Source organism: Myodes glareolus, chromosome 12, assembly GCF_982192425.1.
Source record: "Myodes glareolus chromosome 12, mMyoGla1.1, whole genome shotgun sequence".
Taxonomy (NCBI): domain Eukaryota; kingdom Metazoa; phylum Chordata; class Mammalia; order Rodentia; family Cricetidae; genus Myodes; species Myodes glareolus.
In genome coordinates this window covers 40,125,852-40,146,581 of record NC_142037.1, presented here as the reverse complement: position 1 = coordinate 40,146,581, position 20,730 = coordinate 40,125,852, and the positions used below count along the sequence as shown (strand labels likewise).

Genomic DNA, 20,730 nt, shown 5'->3' with positions numbered 1-20,730 from the left:
GAAGAGCTGTGTCTATATTTGATGTGTAATGAACTGGTTCTAATCAAGGATTAGTGTGGTACTGCCCTTCCAAAACAAAGATGACAAAATCCTTGTACCCTCATAGACTTGCTTACTAAATGTGTATGCAGTGGTTGGCCACAGCTTTCTGCCATGTGATAGGAGGTCCATTCGAAATAACTTGCACAATCAGTTGGTGTGCTCATGGTTCTCTTTGTAAAAACGTGGTATGATGGGAGGCCATTTCTTTTCCTTCTGAACAGTGCCTGGTAATTCCTTCCTAAGGTCACCTGGCACCTGCCTGCCTGGACTCACAAAGCCTCGTTTTCTCCAACTGTGAATATTAGCTAGCAACATCACCTTGCAAGTTTGTGGTGGGTATTGTATGAGATCTGAGCACCGTAAAAAAAAGAGTGACAGAAATGGCTAGTGAATGCCACTGATGTCTCTTCTCCCTTCGAAGGACACAGGAAACCAAACTCTTTCTCTTTATCATTGACGCCCTCTGACTGGGGAGCTGGAGACCAGTAGAAAAGTGGAATGTGGAGTTAGACAAACATTTGCGTTCTTTGAGGAGAATTCACATGAAATGCTTGGGGGGGGCATTTTGTTATCCCTGTCTGACCACCCCCCTCAACACTCCTCTTGCAGGATGTCAGCTGCAACGAGATCACAGCTTTGCCCCAGCAGATAGGCCAACTGAAGTCTCTGCGAGAACTGAACGTCCGGAGAAATTACCTTAAGGTTTTACCACCCGGTAAGAAAGTAGGGCAAGAGGAAGAACATGCAGGAGACGTTACTTTCTTCATTTTTCTTTATAAGCGGTGGTGAGTCTTGTGTACCTGTGCACACTGGTTGCTATTATTAAGAATTTGAATCTCCAGGGGTTCAGAGCGTACTCCCAGGGTAAGAAGGAAGATTATTCTTTTTCTCTGGTAGCATGCATTGCACTTTTGAGCTCTATGAATGCTCGCTGGTAGGGATGATGCTTCCCGGTCAGTACCTGCTTGATTTTGCTGTGTTCCATAACTTAAGTATGTTGCCCCATCTTGGGTTCTAAGGTGACTCCATTTTAACTCCTCGATGTAAGTGCGTACGATTACATTTAGGAAGCTTCTGCAGTAGCCAATTTCCAGGACTTTTTTGGAAGGCATCTCAGTGCCAACGTGCACACTAGGAGGCAGCTGTCATCCAGTTCATTTGGTATTCATTAGTGTGGCATTTTGAAATCTGCCTTCTTGTTTTCACTTTCTTGTTCAAGACATGGAAACAGCTTCTGAAACAGTGCAGAGCAGTAGAGCTCTGTAAAATGCATCATATGTGATGGTAGCGGGCTGGGGGGTTCCCCTTGCTCATGCCGGCTTGCATTCGAAGAAGAATTATAAACTTCCTCTGTGTAGGTTTCATTGCCTTACCCGAGATGAGCTCATTGAAGACATTTACTTTCTCCACTGGTTCCGGGGCACAGTTTCATTTCTTTGAGTGTATAAAACCATTTTCCCTAATAATAATAACCACAAACAATAACTACAAACAAAATTTTAATTCGCAGCACATCTGCACAACACAGCCTTTCGGGTTTGCTATTAAGAAGCCCCTCTGCATTCGAGTGCCTGTGATAATCCTTTTGGAAATGTCATAAATAATTGACTCCGTTTCCAGAAGGGAAAACCAATTACATTATTGTATGGCCACAGTATGGCACAGGGGAAGAGAGCACACCTGCCAAGCCTCAGTTTCTGGTTCTCTTACTGCTTCTCTCCCACCTTAAGAGCATTCTTTTCCCTAAAAAATAAATAAATAAATAAATAAATAAAAAATCAGTTGCCACTTGCTCTGCCTTTCATAATTATGTTTTCTCAGCTTTGATATTTTTAAAAAAAATACAAAACCCAGAGCTGAAATGTTAAGGTTACTGGAACCTTTTTTAAAAAGGAAAAGATAATTCTGAATATTAAGTTTCTTTCTGCCTCTGTGTAGAGAACTCTGTTGACAAGAGTGTTGATCCCTCCAGGCAGCCCATCCGTGGCCTTCCATATTTACCTCCGTTTGTTCTCCTGGGGATTCTTCCCTCATATGGTTTCAGTTTGAGGAGGAGGAAAAGAGAAGTTTGCAGCCTACTCACCCTATCCAGTTTTGTGTATCTTACAACAAATAGAACGGGGAGGCCCTGCTTCCTTCTTTTAGGCCATGATGGCAGGGGGTACTAGAGCATTATTCCTTGCCTCCCTTTGAATAGAGAGAGAAATGTAGAGTTCGACCTCCTTTCCCACCTTCAGCTCCTTTCCCAGTCTTCTTTCTCCTTCCTCCTCCTCCCAACGGTCTTTCTTCTGCTTCTGCTCCGTCTTCCTCTTCTTTTCCTCCTGTTTCTTTTCTTCTTTCCTCTCTTCCTTTTCTTCCTCCTCTTATTTGCTTCTGTCTTCCTGTTTTTCTGCTTCTCCATTTCCTCCTTTCCCCCTTCTTGACGTGGCTTTCTTTCTTTACCTCTTCTGCCTCTTGTCCCTTTCTGATCAGCCTTGCAAGGCTGTCATTACCTTCACGGCTGCTGTGAGAACGTAGCGGTCTCATTCCCCTACGCTACTGCACGGTGAAACCCCTGGACCAGGCAGTGGCCGCCGGAAAAGCGTCCTTTGCTCTTCACCTGTGAGTTCTCCACTCCCCGGAATACTCCTGTGGTTATGCTCAGTCTCCATTTCAATTGGTAAACAATTGCTGGGAACACTTGCTACATAATAGCTATTGTCTAAAAAGCCCCGTTACTTCTAGCAAAGGAATCATAAAAGCCAGAACACAGAGTCCCATTAAATTTTAACACTGGCTTAGCTCCGAAGTCATCCTGCCCTGGGAATCCCAGTCCTTAGGTGATCTACAGACTGCACCATGAGGGATCTATACTGGTTAGTCATTTTGTTCTTAGTCATCTTGACATAGGCTAGAGCATCTGGGAAGAGAACGTCAATTGAGAAAGGATTAGCTTGCAGGCAAGTCTGTAGGCATTTTCTTGACTGGGGGCTTCCTGCCCACTGTGGGTATTACCACCCCTTGGCAAATGATGCTGGTTTCTAGAAGAATCCAGGCAAAAGCAGGCTTAGCAAGCATTGAGGAGCATGCCACTAAGCAGCACTCCTCCATGGCCTCTGCATCAGCTCCTGCCTCCAGGCCCCTGCCCTGCCCTCTCTTTGTAAACTGTATGCTGAGCTAAGCCCTTTCCTCACCGGGTGGTTTTTGGCCATGGTGTTCATTGCAGCAATGGAAACACTAAGACAGAACCCTGCTTTCCCTTTCCTTTCAGTCCCATGCTTCCACCTCCCCAACCTAGTGCCCCTGTCACTCCTCCCTGTGCCTCATCCAGACAGCCTTTAGGAGATGTCCAGACCCGTGACTGCCCCCACTGGGGATTTGAGCTGCTCAGGGCAGTGTGGACACACAGATTCCTTGGCATATGTTTTGACATACAATTCCTGAGTTTGTCCTATAGAGCCTCCACAGACTTGACTTTGAGGCCCGGGAGTCGGGTATTCTTCATCATTCTAGAATTTTCTATCTCGTTACTCCGTTCTGGAAGATGAAGTAATACGCTGAGGTGTGAAAGACGGAAAGCCCCTTACTTTCCCAGGGCCTTGAGTTCTGAGAAGACACAGCGCTCAACCCCCAGGGAGTGGTGTCAGGGGAGCCAAAGTCCTCTGCAGGGTTGTTTGAAAGCCTCAGCCGTGTAATGGAAGAGGAGAAACTGCTGAGTCTTCTTTTAGGTGGGTGCCCTCTCCTTCGGGTCCTCTCCCTGTCTAGCTTCTGGCTGTCTTCCTCTTTAGGAAGCCAGAAGTATTTGAAACCACTATATTTTGGCCTCTGACAGCTCCCATACCCGAAGTACGGGGCACTGTTCTGAAGTGACCCTACTGTAGTCTCGACCCAACCAGCTCTGAGATCTGCCAGCGTCACCCTGGTTCTGGCACCACCCAGCCTCGCTTTGCTCTCTGGGAATGTGTTGGACTTCATTCCTAGCAGCTGCCAGTGTCGGTTGGAATACTTGGAATTACTGAGTGTTTACTGTGCCACTGGGTGGGGACCTCAGGCTAAAGGCAGCATCTTCTCCCGTGAGCTGCGCTGGGGGCCGACTTCAAAGGCAGCGAAACAGCCCGGCCAGATAGAATTACAGGGTCTTGTGGAAAATCCTAAATTAGGTAACACTAGGGAAAGGAACAAAACACAACAACAACAACAACAACAACAACAACAACAAAAAACAGCCTCTGAGAAAATCAGGAACATAGTGACCGGAACTTTTTCTGGTTCCGTGCCAACTAAGCGCCACTGAATACATAAGGATTTTCTGTCATTAACATGTCATTCCTCGTCAGCAAGTGCTTCAGGAAAATGGGTGACAGCTAGAGCAATCATGTTCTGTGTGGCAGGGCTCCTGCCGTTCCTTTGCTGGAAGAGAACTGACTCCTTAGATACTATGAATGTCAAGTGTTCCCAGTGCAGTTTGTGGTGACTGAGCACCCAGGAAAGATCCCCCATTCAGGGAAATACTTCATATGCATACCGTGTATTCCTAACAGCTGGCTGTTGGTTTTACTAAACAGCATATCCCCCCCATATGCAGAAGGTTCATTTTTGAGGGGGTAGCTGCTTGATCCTACTGTTTTCTGAGATTTTTCCTTCCCTCCCCTCTCCTCCCCTCCCCTCTCCTCCCCTCCCCTCTCCTCCCCTCCCCTCCCCTCCCCTCCCCTCCCCTCCCCTCCCCTCCCCTCCCCTCCCCCTCCCCTTTCCTTTCTTTTCTTTTAATTCATTTTCCTTTTTCTCTGTTTCAGAGCTGGTAGATCTCCCCTTGGTAAAGTTTGACTTTTCCTGCAACAAAGTTCTGGTGATCCCCATCTGCTTCAGAGAGATGAAGCAGCTGCAGGTGCTTCAGCTGGAGAACAACCCTCTGCAGTCCCCTCCGGCTCAGGTGAGGACCCGCCCAGAGCCTTGACTCTCTGCACACCCAAGGCTGCGCTAGGCCTGATGGGGTGCAGTGGGTATTCTCCTGCAGCGAGTGCAGCTTTAAGTACATCTGGCTAAGTTACCTCGGGATGCATCACATCTGTGCGCACAAATCTCTGTCACCGTTTTTAACACCCCAAGGCCAAAATTACAGGTTTGGTAATGTACCACTCAGTCATAGAATATATGGGCTACAAAAGGGGTAAAATGTTCCATATTTGAATGTTAGCTAGGAAAGTGGAATTTAAACATCTTAAAAGTAAATAATCGCTGATATTTTTGAGACAGGTATCAAATAGAAAACTGTAAGAAACACTATAAAGTATGTATGTTTCTTCATACAAATTTTACAGTTTATTTTCTTTTTAAATAACATAATGACTTATTAAATCTATGATTATCTTTTAAACTCTTAATTGTTCTCTATAGACTTGAAAATGAATGTTTTTTCACCTTTTATAGTTGGACTATTACCAATATGGGCCCACTTTTATAAATCTTACACTTTTGTCATTTAAATACATTTTCATTAAAATTTAGTAGTTACAAAAGGTTAGGAATTTCTTGAGCATAATTTTCTGTTCAAAGTAGAATTTGGAGGGAACAGTCCTGAGAGTCCATGTGTGTTTTGTGGCCGTCGTTAGGGGGTTGCTCACCATGACATTCTGAAGATTAAATGGCACGGTCAGGGACCTGAAACTTACATTTTGTTTTGTCACTGAGGAATAAATATGCATTACTGATGTTTTCGTAGATTTGCACAAAAGGCAAAGTGCACATATTTAAGTATCTGAGTATACAGGCGTGCCAGATTAAGACGACTGATCCCCTCTACCTCCACGCCATGGAGAGGCCTCATTTACACCAGCACGTAGACGACAGGTAAGTTAATGCCTTCCTTCCTGAGAGAGCCTGCTTAGAAGGTGCGTAGACGCAGCTGCCCAGATAACTGGAAGCCAGAATACCTATGTTTCATTTGTGTGATTCACACTCATGACTTAAAGCTTGGGAAAAGAATGGTGTACAGAAAGCTGATGCTGGAGAGACTCTGATCTACCTTCTCCTCATCAATAGTCAATTCTTCCCGAATACATGTGTGGATGCTCATAAACAATATCTAGAATGGATTTTTATGCTTCCAATTAGCATAGCTATATCAAACTCTTATTGTAAAGCATTACATTTTTTAAAGTTGGTGTTCTTAAGCTGGACATGGTGGCAAACACCTGTCATCCCAGTATTTAGGAGACCAAGCTAAGAAGATTGTGAATTTTAGGTCAGCCTGGTCCGAACGTAGGTATGTATAGCAAGATTTTGTCTCAGCCCTGCTGTTTTTGATTTTAATGACTGTGTCAAGCTGAAATGTTTAAGGAGTTACTGATTTCCTATATACCTGCACACTGTTAGTTGTATCTTAACACCTTTAAGACCTGTGGGCTTCAGTTTTTAAAATGCATTGTGGATAATTTTTTTCCCATTTTTTTTCTGGTTTCTTGTGGAAGTGTGAGGATCCCTTCAAGCTTCCCTGGACCATCTGTGCTGTAAGACAGGCCATGAGCATCTTGAGAACAGAGTAGCCTCAGGGACATTAAGGAACAGTGCCTTCTGGAGACTTCTCCGGGGCAGAGACGTTTTGCTTTGCTCTTCGCTAAACAGGGTGACCTGAAATTTCATACCACCCTAATGGCATTTTCAAAATAATGCTATAACTATATATTGATTATTTTATATTTATATTACCAGGTATAGTTAATCACGGGAACGGGAAAGGTTTTCAAAATGATTGAGAATAGTGTTTTATTACCTACCAGATCAAAACAATTATATATCTTACTGTTTTTAATATATGTACCAATGAAATAAAATTAGTAACTGTTTCAAAGCAATAAGTTGCTCCTCAGAGGAGGAAGTCCTGAATACAGAGAATTATCATGTCGGTGGCAGCTGTGTATGGTTCTCATTATGTCCATTTCTTCATAGTTCTTAGGAGTAAACTGATTCATTGTCATATAATCATAATTACAATAATGATGATAATGAAGTTATTATATTGCTAGTTGGTGTATCTGGGTGTCAACTTTGTGATTTTTAAAATTTTTTTTTCCTAACCAAATTCAACGATGATGACATCTCCCCAGTAAGAAGGATTCTGATTCGGGAGTTGGAAGTGACAATGGGGATAAGCGGTTGTCTGCCACTGAGGTAAATCTGGTGACCACAGTATTCTCCTTGGTTCTGGGCCCATCTGTCTATGTCCACTAAAGTCTTTTTCTGGAAGAAGCCGCTGACGCATTTGGATGATTTGCATTGACAGTTCAGTCACATTTGGGAGCACAACTTGGACCCCTAAGGTTCTGTAAACAGTAGCTTCTGTCATTCTGTATCTCTGTCTACCTTAGTATTTTAGAAATAACTCAAAAATACATTCCCTGTCTTTTCTCCACTCCCACATCATCTGAATATTCTTTAATGCTCAGTAGATATCATGAAAGGGCCAAGTCCTGTACAAGCATGAAGCGCTCTTAGAAATATACCTGTCTTTAACAGGACTTCAGGGACGCGTGGTTATATGTATTCAGAAGTGTTCAGGAGCCAAGTGTGCGCTGTGTCTGAGTATCTTATCCCCTGAAATGTTTGTAACTAACCATTGTATTTGTCAAATGTTTCAGTGAATGTGTGTGTTAGGGTGTGCATGTGCCACACCATGTGTGGAGGTTCAAGGGCAACGTGCAGGAGTCAGTTCCTTCCTTCTGCCATGTGGGTTCCTGGGATTAAATTCAGGCAGGCCATCAGACTTGGCACCTGGCACCTTTCCCTGCTGAGCCATCTCTCTGGCCCTTACCTATAGTATTTATAGTTCTGGCACTTCAGCTGTGTTCTGTTCAGAAAATTAAATTTATTTGTAAGGTTAGCCAAATCAGTCTGGCATAACAGAGCTTCTTCGAGTGACACAGGGCACATCATTCATGTCTTTTGTTTATTTATTTTCAAGACAGGGCTTCTCTGTGTCTCTTTGGCTGTCCTGGAACTCACTCTGTAGACCAGGCTGGCCCTGAACTCAGAGAGATCCACCTGCCTCTGCCTCCTGAGTGCAGGGATTAAAGGAGTGTACCACAACGCCCAGCCTTGTGTGGTCCGTTAGATCCCACAAGGGATCCTTGAGGTTGCAATCATTAGATCAGTTACTTCATCTAAAGGAATCACAGTTTATTGAATGCTATTCCTGGAAGGTTTTTTTTTTTCCAGTTCTCTTCTAGGTTTGAGCTTTAACAAGCAGAAAAGTTTATTTTTCACAAAATGTGCTATAAAGCAGTTTCTTTAAAAACAAAACGAAACAATCTAAAATTTGGTGCCGGGGCATGGATTGAGTAGTCTTGTAAAATGCTCGCTGCGCACCGCGGGTTCAGTCCCCAGAACCGCTGGAAAAGCCAGCCCTGGAAATACGATCCAGTCATCACACCGTGAGAAAGAGAGACAAGAGGACCCTGGAGCTCTGCAGCTCTGGCCAACCAGCCGAGCTAAATCGGTGGGATCCAGGCTCAGTGAGGAGGCCCTGTCTCAAGAAGAATGTGGAGAGAGAGGGAGATTCCAGCATTGACCTCCGGCCTCCACATGCTACACACACACACACACACACACACACACACACACACACACACACACCACACACCACACACAGACACACACACTTTAAAAATAAAATAAATTAAAATTCCTCAGCATTTTTCTGATGGAGAATTTCTTTTAAAGCATTTTAAGGAAGAGTTAGTAGGCAGCCACTAGCAATGTAAGAAAACGACCCACGTGAAGCCACATTGACAGTTGACCATGGTTCCCACGTGTGGTGGGAACGCTGACTCCATGGCTTTTCTATGTTACTGTCTATTTAACCCCTTGGACTTCATGAAGATTCCTAAGTACCCTCAAATGGACCATTGTTGCAGAAACTAGCCACCCTGGACTTATTTTCCACTAAATTGAAACAAGCTCTCCTTTATCTCTCTTCTAAGAGTAATTAAGTTCATTAATAAAACATCTCACAAAGAGCTTCATTATCCTGCTGCACTTGTAAGTTGGATGCTAATAGCATTCTGAAGAGAGCCCAAGGAATTGTGTTCCCCATTTAATTAAATGCATATCTTTGGACTTCTGCTAACTGTAAGGGTGGGAGGGAGAGGGAGGGAAAGGGGACTGTAGAAATAATTATAATTCAGTAGAATAAAATGAATGAGTCTTTCCCTTGCCTGTCTCACCCCTATGCTAGCCTCATTTTCTAAGCATACCTCTAAAACGCTTGTTTTGGTTTTTAGGAATGGTAAGGTTTTTTGTTTTGTTTTGTTTTGTTTGTTTGTTTGTTTGTTTTTCAAGACAGGGTTTCTCTGTAGCTTTTGAGCCTGTCCTAGAACTAGCTCTTGTAGACCAGGCTGGCTCAAATTCACGGAAATCTACCTGTCTATGCCTCTCGACTGCTGGGATTATAGGCATGCGCCACCACCACCCGGCTAAGGTTTTGAATTATACTTCATGGTGTGCTATTTGTAAATGTTTTGACCAGGATCACTCCTCTCTGAAACCTCATTGTCGGGGTCAGGGGTCAGTGGTCACACTGGTACCTTTTCTCTGACGGTTGCCGTTGTCTGACTGACTTAACATTGGTCATGAAGACAGTAGATGCCTATTTTCCCCCAAGATAATTCAGCCAGAGCTTGTGGGGAATCTGTGAATATTTGTTTGCTGAGTGAAAGTCATGCTTGCCTTCTGCCTGTTTCTAAATCCGCTGTGCTTCTGTCCAAGAATGAAGAGAGCTGCAAACCTTGAGCAACCAGCCGCACACCTGTTGTATGCTCTGGGGATGCCCTGCTCCCTGTGCCTTGGGATGCTTGTCACTTGTCACTAAATAGCAACACCAGAAATGGAGATGGGAAGATAAATGAGGATCTGTGTCTTAACTTGGGATACAAGAGTATGGCTTAGGACTAATGCGGTAGTTTGTATACAAAGATTCCCCTGTCACATTGGGCATCGCATGGTCCTTGAGTGCCTATGGCTCTAAGCTCAGAATGGGAGGAACCCCACGAGACTTTAGGTTGAAGCTTATATGTAGAGGTGTGTGTGCAGTGTTAACATTGTACATCTGTGCTCACAGCCAGCTCTCATTCATAAAGCAGAGCTTCCCAGCAGTCTGAAAAGTCTCACTCGCATGCCCACCATCCCCTGTGAACAGCCGCTCTCCTGAGTTCAGACATCACCATTAGGGTGTTTCTGAATTTGTATAGGTAGGATTTTGTCTCTGCTGTCTTTTACTCAGTAGGCTGTTTATTAAGGTCAGGATGCCACTTTCTTAACAGAGTTCTCTTTGCACCCACAAGACTTCTCCTTTGGATGACGTGATTCCCTTTTTTATCTTTTTAGCCCTCCGATGAGGACACAGTTAGTCTCAATGTTCCCATGTCAAATATCATGGAGGAAGACCAGACCATTAAGGAAGATGCGTGCCATCGTCTGACCCCAGCTAAAGGTCTGAGCGAGATGTGTATGGAGAGCGCTTGCTTTGTAGGTTAGGCCACAGGGCTTCCAGCACCACGTACAGATGCGGAGACGATCAGTTTCCTCTTTGCATTGTACAGACTGTGAGCTAACTGCCATGCCCACAGGGGAATTTCATGTCAAGTCCCAAACTCTAGATAGCTCTTCTGTCTATTCTACAGGTGGCGAGACCAGGGCTCAGACAGTTGAAATGACTTCCCAGTGATTTCTCAAGCCAGCTCTGCTCCTCACAGTCAATAGTGGAGCCCTCATCCTGAAGATTAGAGGAGAGTCTTTAGATTGATTTTTGAAAAGAAAATATTGATATGATATATAAGACTTAGGACAGCTCTATTTGCTATCATCAAATTTCCACATCTCAGTGACAGTCCAAATAGAAGCTGGTGGTTGGCAGACAGCTGCCCTCCAAGGGTTGATTGGCAGACCAATGCCCATTCCTTACCTTTAGCATGGATTCCCAGTGTCTTCACATCCATGTGTTTTAAGCTAGAGTGGCTGAACATGGAGGTTGTGGCCTGGCCTAGAAGTGCCCATCATTTATAAGACATGCTTTATTCCATGGACACATCTAATACACTTGAGGTTTGAGCTTGGGAATCTGTTGTACTGTAACCAAGTCAGTTGGTCTCATCCATCTCCTGTAAAGACCATTAGATTAGATAGCCTCCAAGGGTCTTTGTAACTCTAGTGCTTTGACTCTTAGATAATCATCAGGTGATCACTAAACACGGTAGCTTGAGTGTCTCAATCCTTGTGGGAGCCACACTATCATAGATAATTGGGGCATTATTTTGATGGCTCTTGTTTATTCAATGACTTTAAAAGAAAATATTGCAATTTACCCTTCATGATTTGTGATAGAGGATGGAGAATGTTGTACACAAAGCGTAGAACTGTATCAGTGATGGGTCAAATCCCAGGATGATCACTTTCTTTCAAAATTTGTTAGATTTATTCATTTTATTTTATGTGTGTAAATGTTTTTCCTGCATGTATGTAAGCACACCATGTACGGGCCTGATATCTGCAGAGGTCAGATGGGGACTTTGGGTTCCCTGGGACTGGAGTTACAGTTGGTTGTGGGTCACCATGTAAGTGCTGAGGGCTGGGAATGGAACTTGAGCCTGGGTCCTCGATAAGAGCAACACACACTTTTACCTCCTGAGCTGCGTCTTCAGTCCCTGTCATGGTCTTCTTAAGGATCAGAGAGCTATTTTAAGACCACTCAAACATTTCTCTATCTTTTTTCACTTCTTAGATTTAGGAAACTTGTATTCGTTTGGAACAAGCTCTTCCTACTTCCAGCCTAGGCTGGCCTAGGGCACTTTCCTGCTTCTGCCTCTCCAGTACTGGTATAGATGAGCACCACCATACCCAACTCTTAGCTTTAGATTCTTGTGTGTTTTCTGACACATTCTTAAATGATTTATTTATTCTTATCATATGTGCATTGGTGTTTTACCGGCATCTGTATCTGTGTGAGGGCGTTAAAGATCCCCAGGAACTGGAGTAACAGACAATTGTAGGTTGGTGTGTGAGTGCTGGGAACTGAAGCTGGGTCCTCTGGAAGAGGACCTGTGAGCCTTCTCTCTAGCACCATAGATACAGATTTTTATACTTAGGACTTGAGGGTAGCCTTAAATATAGAGATTACAGTAGAAACCATACGTGAACCCAAAAGTCTAGCTGAATATTTACATGAAAATATAACTGTCACCGTGTTCATTCATGTAAATCTTATCACAATATGTAGCATTGGGGGTCATGTTTGAGACATATTTTTCAAATAAAATAATCTTTTACTAGTAAGCTCCTCCTAACCCCCGACAAGGTTACCTTTTAGCCTTACCGTATAAAGGATGCCCCCTGCTTTGTCCTGTGCAGCCTCCTGTCAGAGCAGTTGTCTGTGCTGTCCGTTTGCCTGTGCTCTGCCTGCTGGGACAGGTGATTTCTACCCTAGCCAGCATGCTCTTGCTTCTGGAGAGTCTTTCTCGGGGGGTCGTTTCTGTCATTGGTAGGATTTGGGGCTCTTGTCTAGTCATGTTCCACGTTTTCTGAAGATTTTTGGTTGGTTAAGGACAGAAGCCGTTTCCTCCCTCCAGTGGACATGAAGGTACATATTCTTAAGTGGCTTGACGCTTCCCATGGAACAGCCAGTCAGTACATCTCGTTGAACTTAGAATTTGAATTAATTAGCCACATTCCGCGGAGAGCGTAAAAACTCTCTTTTATAATTGTCTTGATTCTTTAAAACCATGAGGTGTGACATTTCAGTTCTTTTGTGGGGAGCTAAGCCATCAAGCAGCCTTGATGTCTGATATTCAGTTTGGGGTCTCGTTTATTTTTTATTCCTTCGCCCCTGGTGAATTTTCACCTTATATTTTACAGGGAAGATAAAGTGTGGGTTATTCCTGGACCTTCACAGGGGTGAGAGACGGTTTGGTAGCAGTTATCTGTGTGTTTGAGGACCTGTGCTTCATGCTTCTGTCCTGAAAGTCACACTTTCTTTCTTCCTCTGTGTCTTCTTGACAGTAGAATTTCAGCCAAAGCCTTCCCTCTTGGGTGACAACAGTAGCTCAGGACAAGAAAGAGGCCAGTTTGCTGATGGAGCAGATCCTCTTCACTCGGGATTTATGAACTATATTAAGGTAAGATGGTGCGGCTCAACTCATATTCCTCTGCTTGGCACCTTAGAATTCAGGTTCAAAGATTTCAGTCCAACATTCCAGTTCCCGCTTACTGTTTGCTCCGGAAGCCTCCAGCATGTCTGTGTCTGGCAGTGGGAATCAACCCTGCTTGTTTCTGGATGGTTCGGTGTTTATATATGGTTTTCTTTTCTTTTTTTTTTTCTTTTTTTTTTCTTTTTTTAAAGTATTTATTTATTTATTATGACAATATTCTGTCTGTATGTACGTCTTCAGGCCAGAAGAGGGCACCAAACCTCATTACAGATGGTTGTGAGCCACCATGTGGTTGCCCGGAATTGAACTCAGGACCTTTGGAAGAGCAGGCAATGCTCTTAACTACTGAGCCATCTCTCCAGCCCCTTCTTTTCTTTTTAATTTCTTTTTTTTTCTGATTCAAGAATTGCTCAGCTCCTTTTGTCTCACCGAGCCTCACAAGTTAGCAGCTGACCAGAATGATTACCATGCTCATTTGCAAAAGCTCAAAATCGCTTTCTTTTCCTCATCATGTTTTGTATGACTACTTCTTGAGAAGCTCAGGCCGAGCAGCCTTTTACCTCAGAACTAGAATTGTCAGCTGGGCAATGCTGGTGCACACTTTCAATCCCAGCACTCTGGAGGCAGAGGCAGACGGATCTTTGTGAGTTCGAGGCCAGCCTGGTCTACAGAGCAAGTTCCAGGACTGGCTCCTTAGTTACTGAGAAACTTTGCCTCAAAAAGCCAAAGAAAGAAAAAAAGAACTAGAAATATCCCAGGTTCCCGGGCTCTTAAGATTTTGGAATATTCCTGTAGACATTACAGAATGATGATCTATAGTCCAAAAATCTGAAATCCAACGTGTTCCAAAAGTAGAAGCTCAAAAGTCATATGGCTCAAAGGCTTCAGCATGATGGGCCGGCAAGATGGCTCCCATATGGATGTCAGAGGACAGCTAACTCTCCTTACACCACGTGGCTCCCAGGGCATGAACTCAGATCATCAGGTTTGGCGACGGGCGCCTTGACCTCCTGAGCCACCTTGCCAGCCCCTCATCCATGATGATCAGTTTGATGCTTTGACCCAGCCTAACCAATATTTTTGGCCATTAACTCCAAGGACACCAGGAAGAAGACAAGCCAAACTTTATTTACGCTGCTGCTTAAGATTCTCGTGTGCTGTGGCTTTCTTTCCGCCCTCGAGGTGAAAATAATCAATTTGGCGATTCCGTAATCAACCCTGCTTAGTTTGTGCAGTCTGACAGTCTAACATCAGTGGTTCTCAACCCTCCTAATGCTGCGACCCTTTAACACAGGTCCTTGGGCTGTGGTGACACCAACCAAAACATTATTTGCGTTGCTACTGTAATTTTGCTGCTGTTACGAATTCTAAATAGCCGTATTTTCTGATGATATTAGGCGAACCCTGTGAAAGAGTCATTCAATGCCACCCCCAGGTTGAGAACCACTGGTCTAAAATGGTAACAGGCATCCAGAAGGGGAAAACTCAAAGTGATCTGTACGGTATCCTAGCTTTTCACTTTTGGAGCTTCTTCTCATCCTCTGTCTCCATCCGCATTGCTTTAGCTGAGTGTGCCATATCTCACCGTGATCGTTATCGGTGGCACTTGGGCTCCTCCGCCAACACCGCCCCTCTGCCCCCAACTGTTTTCTTAGAGCCCAGATCTGATGCGGTTTCTCTCAGGTCTCTCCCACAGGGTTCTTCCGCATATGACCCCTGTCTGTGTGGGACAGTGAGAGAGTCATGAGAACATGGGAAAATGATTTGGTCTCCATTGCCTCAAGAGTTTCCCTTAGGTTGAGACTCTAAAGATAGAACACTTGAGAAATGTGTTTGGAAGATTCAAACTCCAGGTCAAGTTCCAAAGGAAATCAGAGTAATTTGTAGAGCACATGGTCCCCCCAGGTTTGAGAGCCCCAGGATGCTGAGGATCCTGGAAATGGCTGCTGTAGAGGGTGGATCCCATGGCTAGAGACTCAAGGAGTAAGCATATGTTAGTTAGGTTCGATTTCTAGTTTGTAACCTTATACCTAAGGACCAGTTTGTGTACCATACTGCCCCAGCACATTGCTCATTAAAAGTTCTGTACTTTATATAATCCTTTCTTATTTCCTGAATTGGCATCTTGTGTTTTGTTATTCTGGTCAGGTTTTTTTATCATTTGAAATAGTTTTATTGTATACAACCACTATGCATATTAAGTTATCCAACACCAACCCGGTCTACTTAGAGAAAATACCAACTCAGATTTCTGAGAGCCTTTGGTTACACTTTTGTCAGTCAACACCACGCTTTGTTTTATGTATGTCTATTGTTAGAGACACCTGGCTCAGTGTCAGGTCAGGTATGCCTTAATGGCGGAGGTCGGTTTTGAAAAATGTGTTGTTGTAGAATTTCATCATTGTGCACTTGCCTGTCTCAGATGGCTACAGCATCGTTATGTGTGACTACCTGTTATTGGTTTATTTGTATTGCATTCACTAACACTGTCGTGCATACCTGTATAAAACTTACCTACCATGTCTCTCTTTAATGAGGACTCTGCAGTTGCCTAGGACTAGGGAGCATCGCAGCATTATATTTGGGGCCCATTTTGAATTGTGAAATCATTTTTTTAAAAGGCACAAAAATATGAAAATGTGCGCTAAGTGGACCAGTAGCAATGCTTGTTCAGTTCACACTATGAGAATTAGAGCCAGAAGGCTGAGCGCTCCTTATCCTGCCTCACCTGGAGCCTGTATGTGTTTAGTTTCCATTTTTGTCAATTACTGTGTGTGTGTGTGTGTGTGTGTGTCTGTGTGTCTGTGTCTGTGTCTCTGTGTCTGTCTGTGAGAGTGTGTCTGTGTCTTTGTGTTACTCAGACGTACCCTGAGCACTGCTTTGGAGACTACAGGTGAATTTTTGTTGAATGACCCTGTTCTTGAATGCTACCTACTTTGAAGGGAAAAAACAAAACAAAACCAAGTTCAGCCAACTAACGTCAGCTTGTTCTGTGCTCTGAAGAAAAACTACATGTTTTGGCGGCTTTTCATTTTGAGGCTGCAAGTGAGAAGGACACCGTGTCTCCACTGGCAGAGACCTAGAAGAACACATTGCTTTGGGTGTGACATCTAACAGTCTATTTCCGTGGATTTCACTGTCATTTGCAGGGTGACGCACAGTTAGTTTATATGGTGGTTGTTAAACTGTGAAAGTACAGTCGGTATAGTAAAAGTGGTGTCTGAAGCATCTTCCTCAGGGAAGTCTGGTCCTAAAGACACACTGGACCCAATGCTGATGTGCCCCTACATCCTACAGTCCAGTATTCTTTTTTCCCTAATAGGGAAATGTACCCACTCCAGGGTGGCTCCCTGCCAGTGCTGCCCAGCCAGGACATTTTCCTTGTCTGAGGAGAAAGTCCAAGGAAATACTTGGAAGGCCCATGGTAGACACGGCTTCTCCGGGGTTCACTCGCTCTGTAGCTTCTCCAGAGAACTTTTAGGGGAAGCATTTGAGTGAACTCTGAATTTGTTCCATGAGACTGTTTCTATTATTAAATACTAGTAAGTTGAATTAAATAAGGAACTCAGGTAAACTTTTTAAACTTTATTTAACTTTATTTCATGCACATTGGTATAATGATGTCAGATTCTTTTGAACTGGATTTACAGACAGCTGCGAGCTGCCATGTGGGTGCTGGGAATTGAACCTGGGTCCTCTGGAGGAGCAGTCGGTGCTCTTAACCACTGAGCCATCTCACCAGTCCAACTTTATGTTTTTTTAAACATTTAATTTTCTAAGGTTTTATTTGTTTATTCACTTTTTTTGAGACAGAGTTTCCCTATATAACAGCTGTGGCTGTCCTGGAACTCACTTTTTAAACCAGTCTAGCCTCAAACTCTCAGAGGTCAGCCTGCCTCTGCATCCCTGAGTTCTGGGATTAAAGGCGTGTGCCACCACCGCCCCACTAATTTTCCAAGTTTCTAACTTTCTAAGTAATTGTGATAAGATATGTATAAAAATAAAATCTTTTACCTTAAAAGTTTTTGAGTCAAGTCTTGATAGGTAGTTCAGGCTGACCTTGAAGTCACGATCCTTCTGCCGTAACTGACCTTCTGAATGCTGAGGTGCAAGTGAACGCTGCCTATACATCACCCTAACAGATCCTGCTAACCAGATTTTAGTGGCACAGTGCAGTTTGGGTTAATATATACATATTGTTACACTGTCTTCTTACCGCCAAAACCCTTTTCACCGTTTAGAACTGATGACTCTACCTATTAAATCTGCCCCATTCTGCCTCCTCTCTCTGGCAATCACTGCTTTCCTTTTCATCTCAATGAATTTGACGACTGTGAGTACCTTGCATGGGTGCAGTCATGCAGTGTGTGTGTGTGTGTGTGTGTGTGTGAGAGAGAGAGAGAGAGAGAGAGAGAGAGAGAGAGAGAGGGAGGGAGGGAGGGAGGGAGGGAGGGAGGGAGGGAGGGAGGGAGAGAGAGAGAGAGAGAGAGAGAGAGAGAGAGAGATTTCATACTCGAGATTTTCTGGATGCAAAGATTATCCCATTATATATCTATAGCATATCAGTGGATACCTGGCTTGGTTTTGCCTTTTGACTCTTGTGAATTACGCTGCCGTGGACATGGTCTGGCACTGATTTTAACTCTTCCTTGATTGTCCCATGTGTTTGTTCTGTCCATAGGACCAGCCAGAGGACTGTGAAGAGCTATTGCGGATAGAAGAGGACGCCCACTGGCAGATGGAGGGATTGTAAGTGCCAGGGCCGGGTCAGAGGTCATCATCACGCCTCTTCGGGCACACTGGCAGTCATGTCCTGATAGGTTTTGATCTGTTTTTCTTAGGGCAAGTCTAGAGTCTTCCCCAGGCATACTAGGACGAAGTTGCCAGTTTTTCTATGACTCTATTTTACAGTACAGGGCTGTATTGTCTCTTCAATTGTGCTTTTATGAGGGACTATCACGTAGGCTACGTGACATGGAAGTTTAATTGGCCTGCAGTTATCGAGGCTTAGAAGTCCAAGATCAAAGGGCTGTGTCTCATGAGAGTGTGCGACAGACCTGAGCTCCTGTGGATGAGGAGCCACCTCCTGTGATAACGGCACCCATTGCTCCCCTCGGGAGCCCTAGATTCCCTCATGAAGGTCCAATGCCTAACACTGCCGTCTTTGGCATTAAATTTTCTACATAAAGTTTGGAAGGTACATTTGAACCACTACATAGCTGAACGTTACGTTTTTTTTTTGTTTTTTTTGTTTTTTTTGTTGGCCTTGAGGTTTATCTGGCTCGATGTTGTCAGTACAGAAAACATAATATGGAGAATGTCTGCTACTTTCCTTTCATTTTTGATTGACGAAGCCAATAGCCAGACCTAATGTGAGGAGTACCAGTCTCCTCACAGACTCCACCCAGGGGCTTCTGGCTCAAATCTTTGAAAAGTGCTTCTTCAGTGTCCAGTCTAATAACTGTCATAGTTAGCACATGTTAAATTCTGCGCTCCTGGCACTATTTTATTTCACAGAGCGCAGCTCGGTTCTTCTGTTTAGCCGTCCTATAAGCTCCGTTGTCTACCGTTTTGCAGATAGTGAAATTGCCCCATAGATTGATGATGCTCTTGTCTCCAAGGCTATAGAAGGCTAACATTTGACCTCGAGGAACCTTGTACCAAATGAATGTCTCTTTTTGTTCTACTGTATATAAAGATTTATTTGGCAAGATCTCCGGAGAGCAAATGAGTGTCTTGCCAGAAAATGAGCCTCTTCCAGGAAGTAGACTTGGTACCCATAGTGTAGGGTAGATGTTTAGTTCATAGGCTTTTTGCTTCCTGTGGTCTGCGATATACATAGGTCTCAACCTTCCACTATACTTTGTAAGGATGGTTTTTTTTTTTCCTTAAAAGGGGCTGGTACAGTTGTTTAAAATGTTCTCTACTAGTAGGAATTCTTTGGCCTACATTGTACGGCAAGAGCAGCCAACTATGATCAAATTTCTCCTCCTGGGAAGTCCCTTCCTGCCATTCTGTTCTACCAGCTCCTTGTATACACATCTGAGATGCCAAGGAGCCCAGTTACTGTAATAGCATACTATCCCAAGGAAAGAAAACTGAAAGCAGATAAATCTTTGCTTATCTGCTTTTCAGATAAAGCTTATTTTCTTATTTTTAAGAAATTATTTTAGATTAATAAAATAGATCTTATTTATTTATTTTAAATAGATCTTAAAATAGATCTTAAATAAAATTTAAGATTTATTAATAAATAAATCTTATTTTCAGTTTCACATCTTCTCTCAACTCTGGCTGTAAAGTCAGGATCGTTTGTAGAGCTTTCTAGAAGGCCTGTCTTTACACAAGGCCAGGTTTGTTTAGGTGCGTTGGGTCTGGTATGTTTGTTTCTTAGGCTCCCCAGTTGATTTTCCTGCATTTCAGAATCAGGATTGAGAGCCACTCTCCCACACTGAGGGACCCAACCTGTAAGATACTGGCATGGCGTCATTACAGTATTGAGTCTGTCAGAATCATTTTTAGGAGGTTGATGGGTTTTGCAAGGAGGCGCTTAAGATGTTTTAGCAGTCATTCTGCACTCATACTTGGCTTTGTGTTACAGACTAGGGTCATCCAAAGATCAGGATTTGGATATAGTGATGATGGAGCAGTTCCGAGAAGCAGAATTGCTTCAGGATCCCAACGGGTATGTGTGTCTGTTCCTGGCCTGGGTCTTGTGGGTAAACGAAGCCTACTAAGTTACTGAGGACATTATTTCACTTTCTAAAATAGCTCCATCCAATTTGTTCTCCATGTAACCACCAACAAAGTAAAGTCATTTAATTGCCTTAGTCCCCAAGATCCAAAAGTGAAAGTCAGATTTTAGTAGCTATTGAGATAAGGTCATGCCTTCTCAGTCTTTCGTGATGGATCCGTACCTCTTATGACATCCATATGGACTGCTTGGTAGAATTTACAGAAAACAGAAATATGAGAGAAGCACAAAACATAAAAAATATTCTATTAAGAATGGAAATTTACAACCTCTGTGTATTTCTGGTAATGCTAGATATATGATAATCAACCAGTGTATTTCTAAAGATTTGGGTTGTAGATTCCTTAAATTTGGATTGGGCTCTATCAGGGACATATTCTCTCTCTCTCTCTCTCTCTCTCTCTCTCTCTCTCTCTCTCTCTCTCTCTGTGTGTGTGTGTATGTTTATGTGTATGAGAGAGAGAGAATGAATTCCTTAGATAATGTAATTTCCACAGACAAAACTCCTTTTTAGCCCAACAGTGTCCGATGCGAGACACTAACCTACGTGGCTAATGCAGAAATAGACCTAAACCTCATCTCTGATCATCTAAATTTCTCAGGAGTCCCGGGAATGCGAAGACGATGGAGTCTTACTGTGAACGTGGCTATTGCACACACATCACTTTTAGCTGGAATTTATAAACAAGGTGGTTCCGCAGTCCAGGCAGCACCTTCTGCGGTGTCCTCTGGCCCTGAAAGAATAGCGGAATATCCGTTCGT

General features: G+C 43.6%; 1 protein-coding gene across 8 annotated transcripts in view; it reads left to right on the top strand.

The window, feature by feature from the left end:
* Positions 1–20,730, top strand: part of Lrch1 (leucine rich repeats and calponin homology domain containing 1) — a 185,465-nt gene that overhangs the window by 111,987 nt on the left and 52,748 nt on the right. For 6 of the 8 annotated variants that reach the window (XM_087912228.1, XM_087912230.1, XM_087912231.1 and 3 more), the window contains exons 4-11: positions 652–757; positions 4,815–4,951; positions 5,741–5,868; positions 7,125–7,188; positions 10,399–10,504; positions 13,066–13,181; positions 17,896–17,963; positions 19,816–19,899. In XM_087912228.1, the coding sequence (XP_087768354.1) occupies positions 652–757; positions 4,815–4,951; positions 5,741–5,868; positions 7,125–7,188; positions 10,399–10,504; positions 13,066–13,181; positions 17,896–17,963; positions 19,816–19,899 (809 nt within the window). The remainder of the gene's footprint in view (positions 1–651; positions 758–4,814; positions 4,952–5,740; positions 5,869–7,124; positions 7,189–10,398; positions 10,505–13,065; positions 13,182–17,895; positions 17,964–19,815; positions 19,900–20,730) is intronic. The other 2 variants (XM_087912225.1, XM_087912227.1) reach the window with 2 other exon arrangements.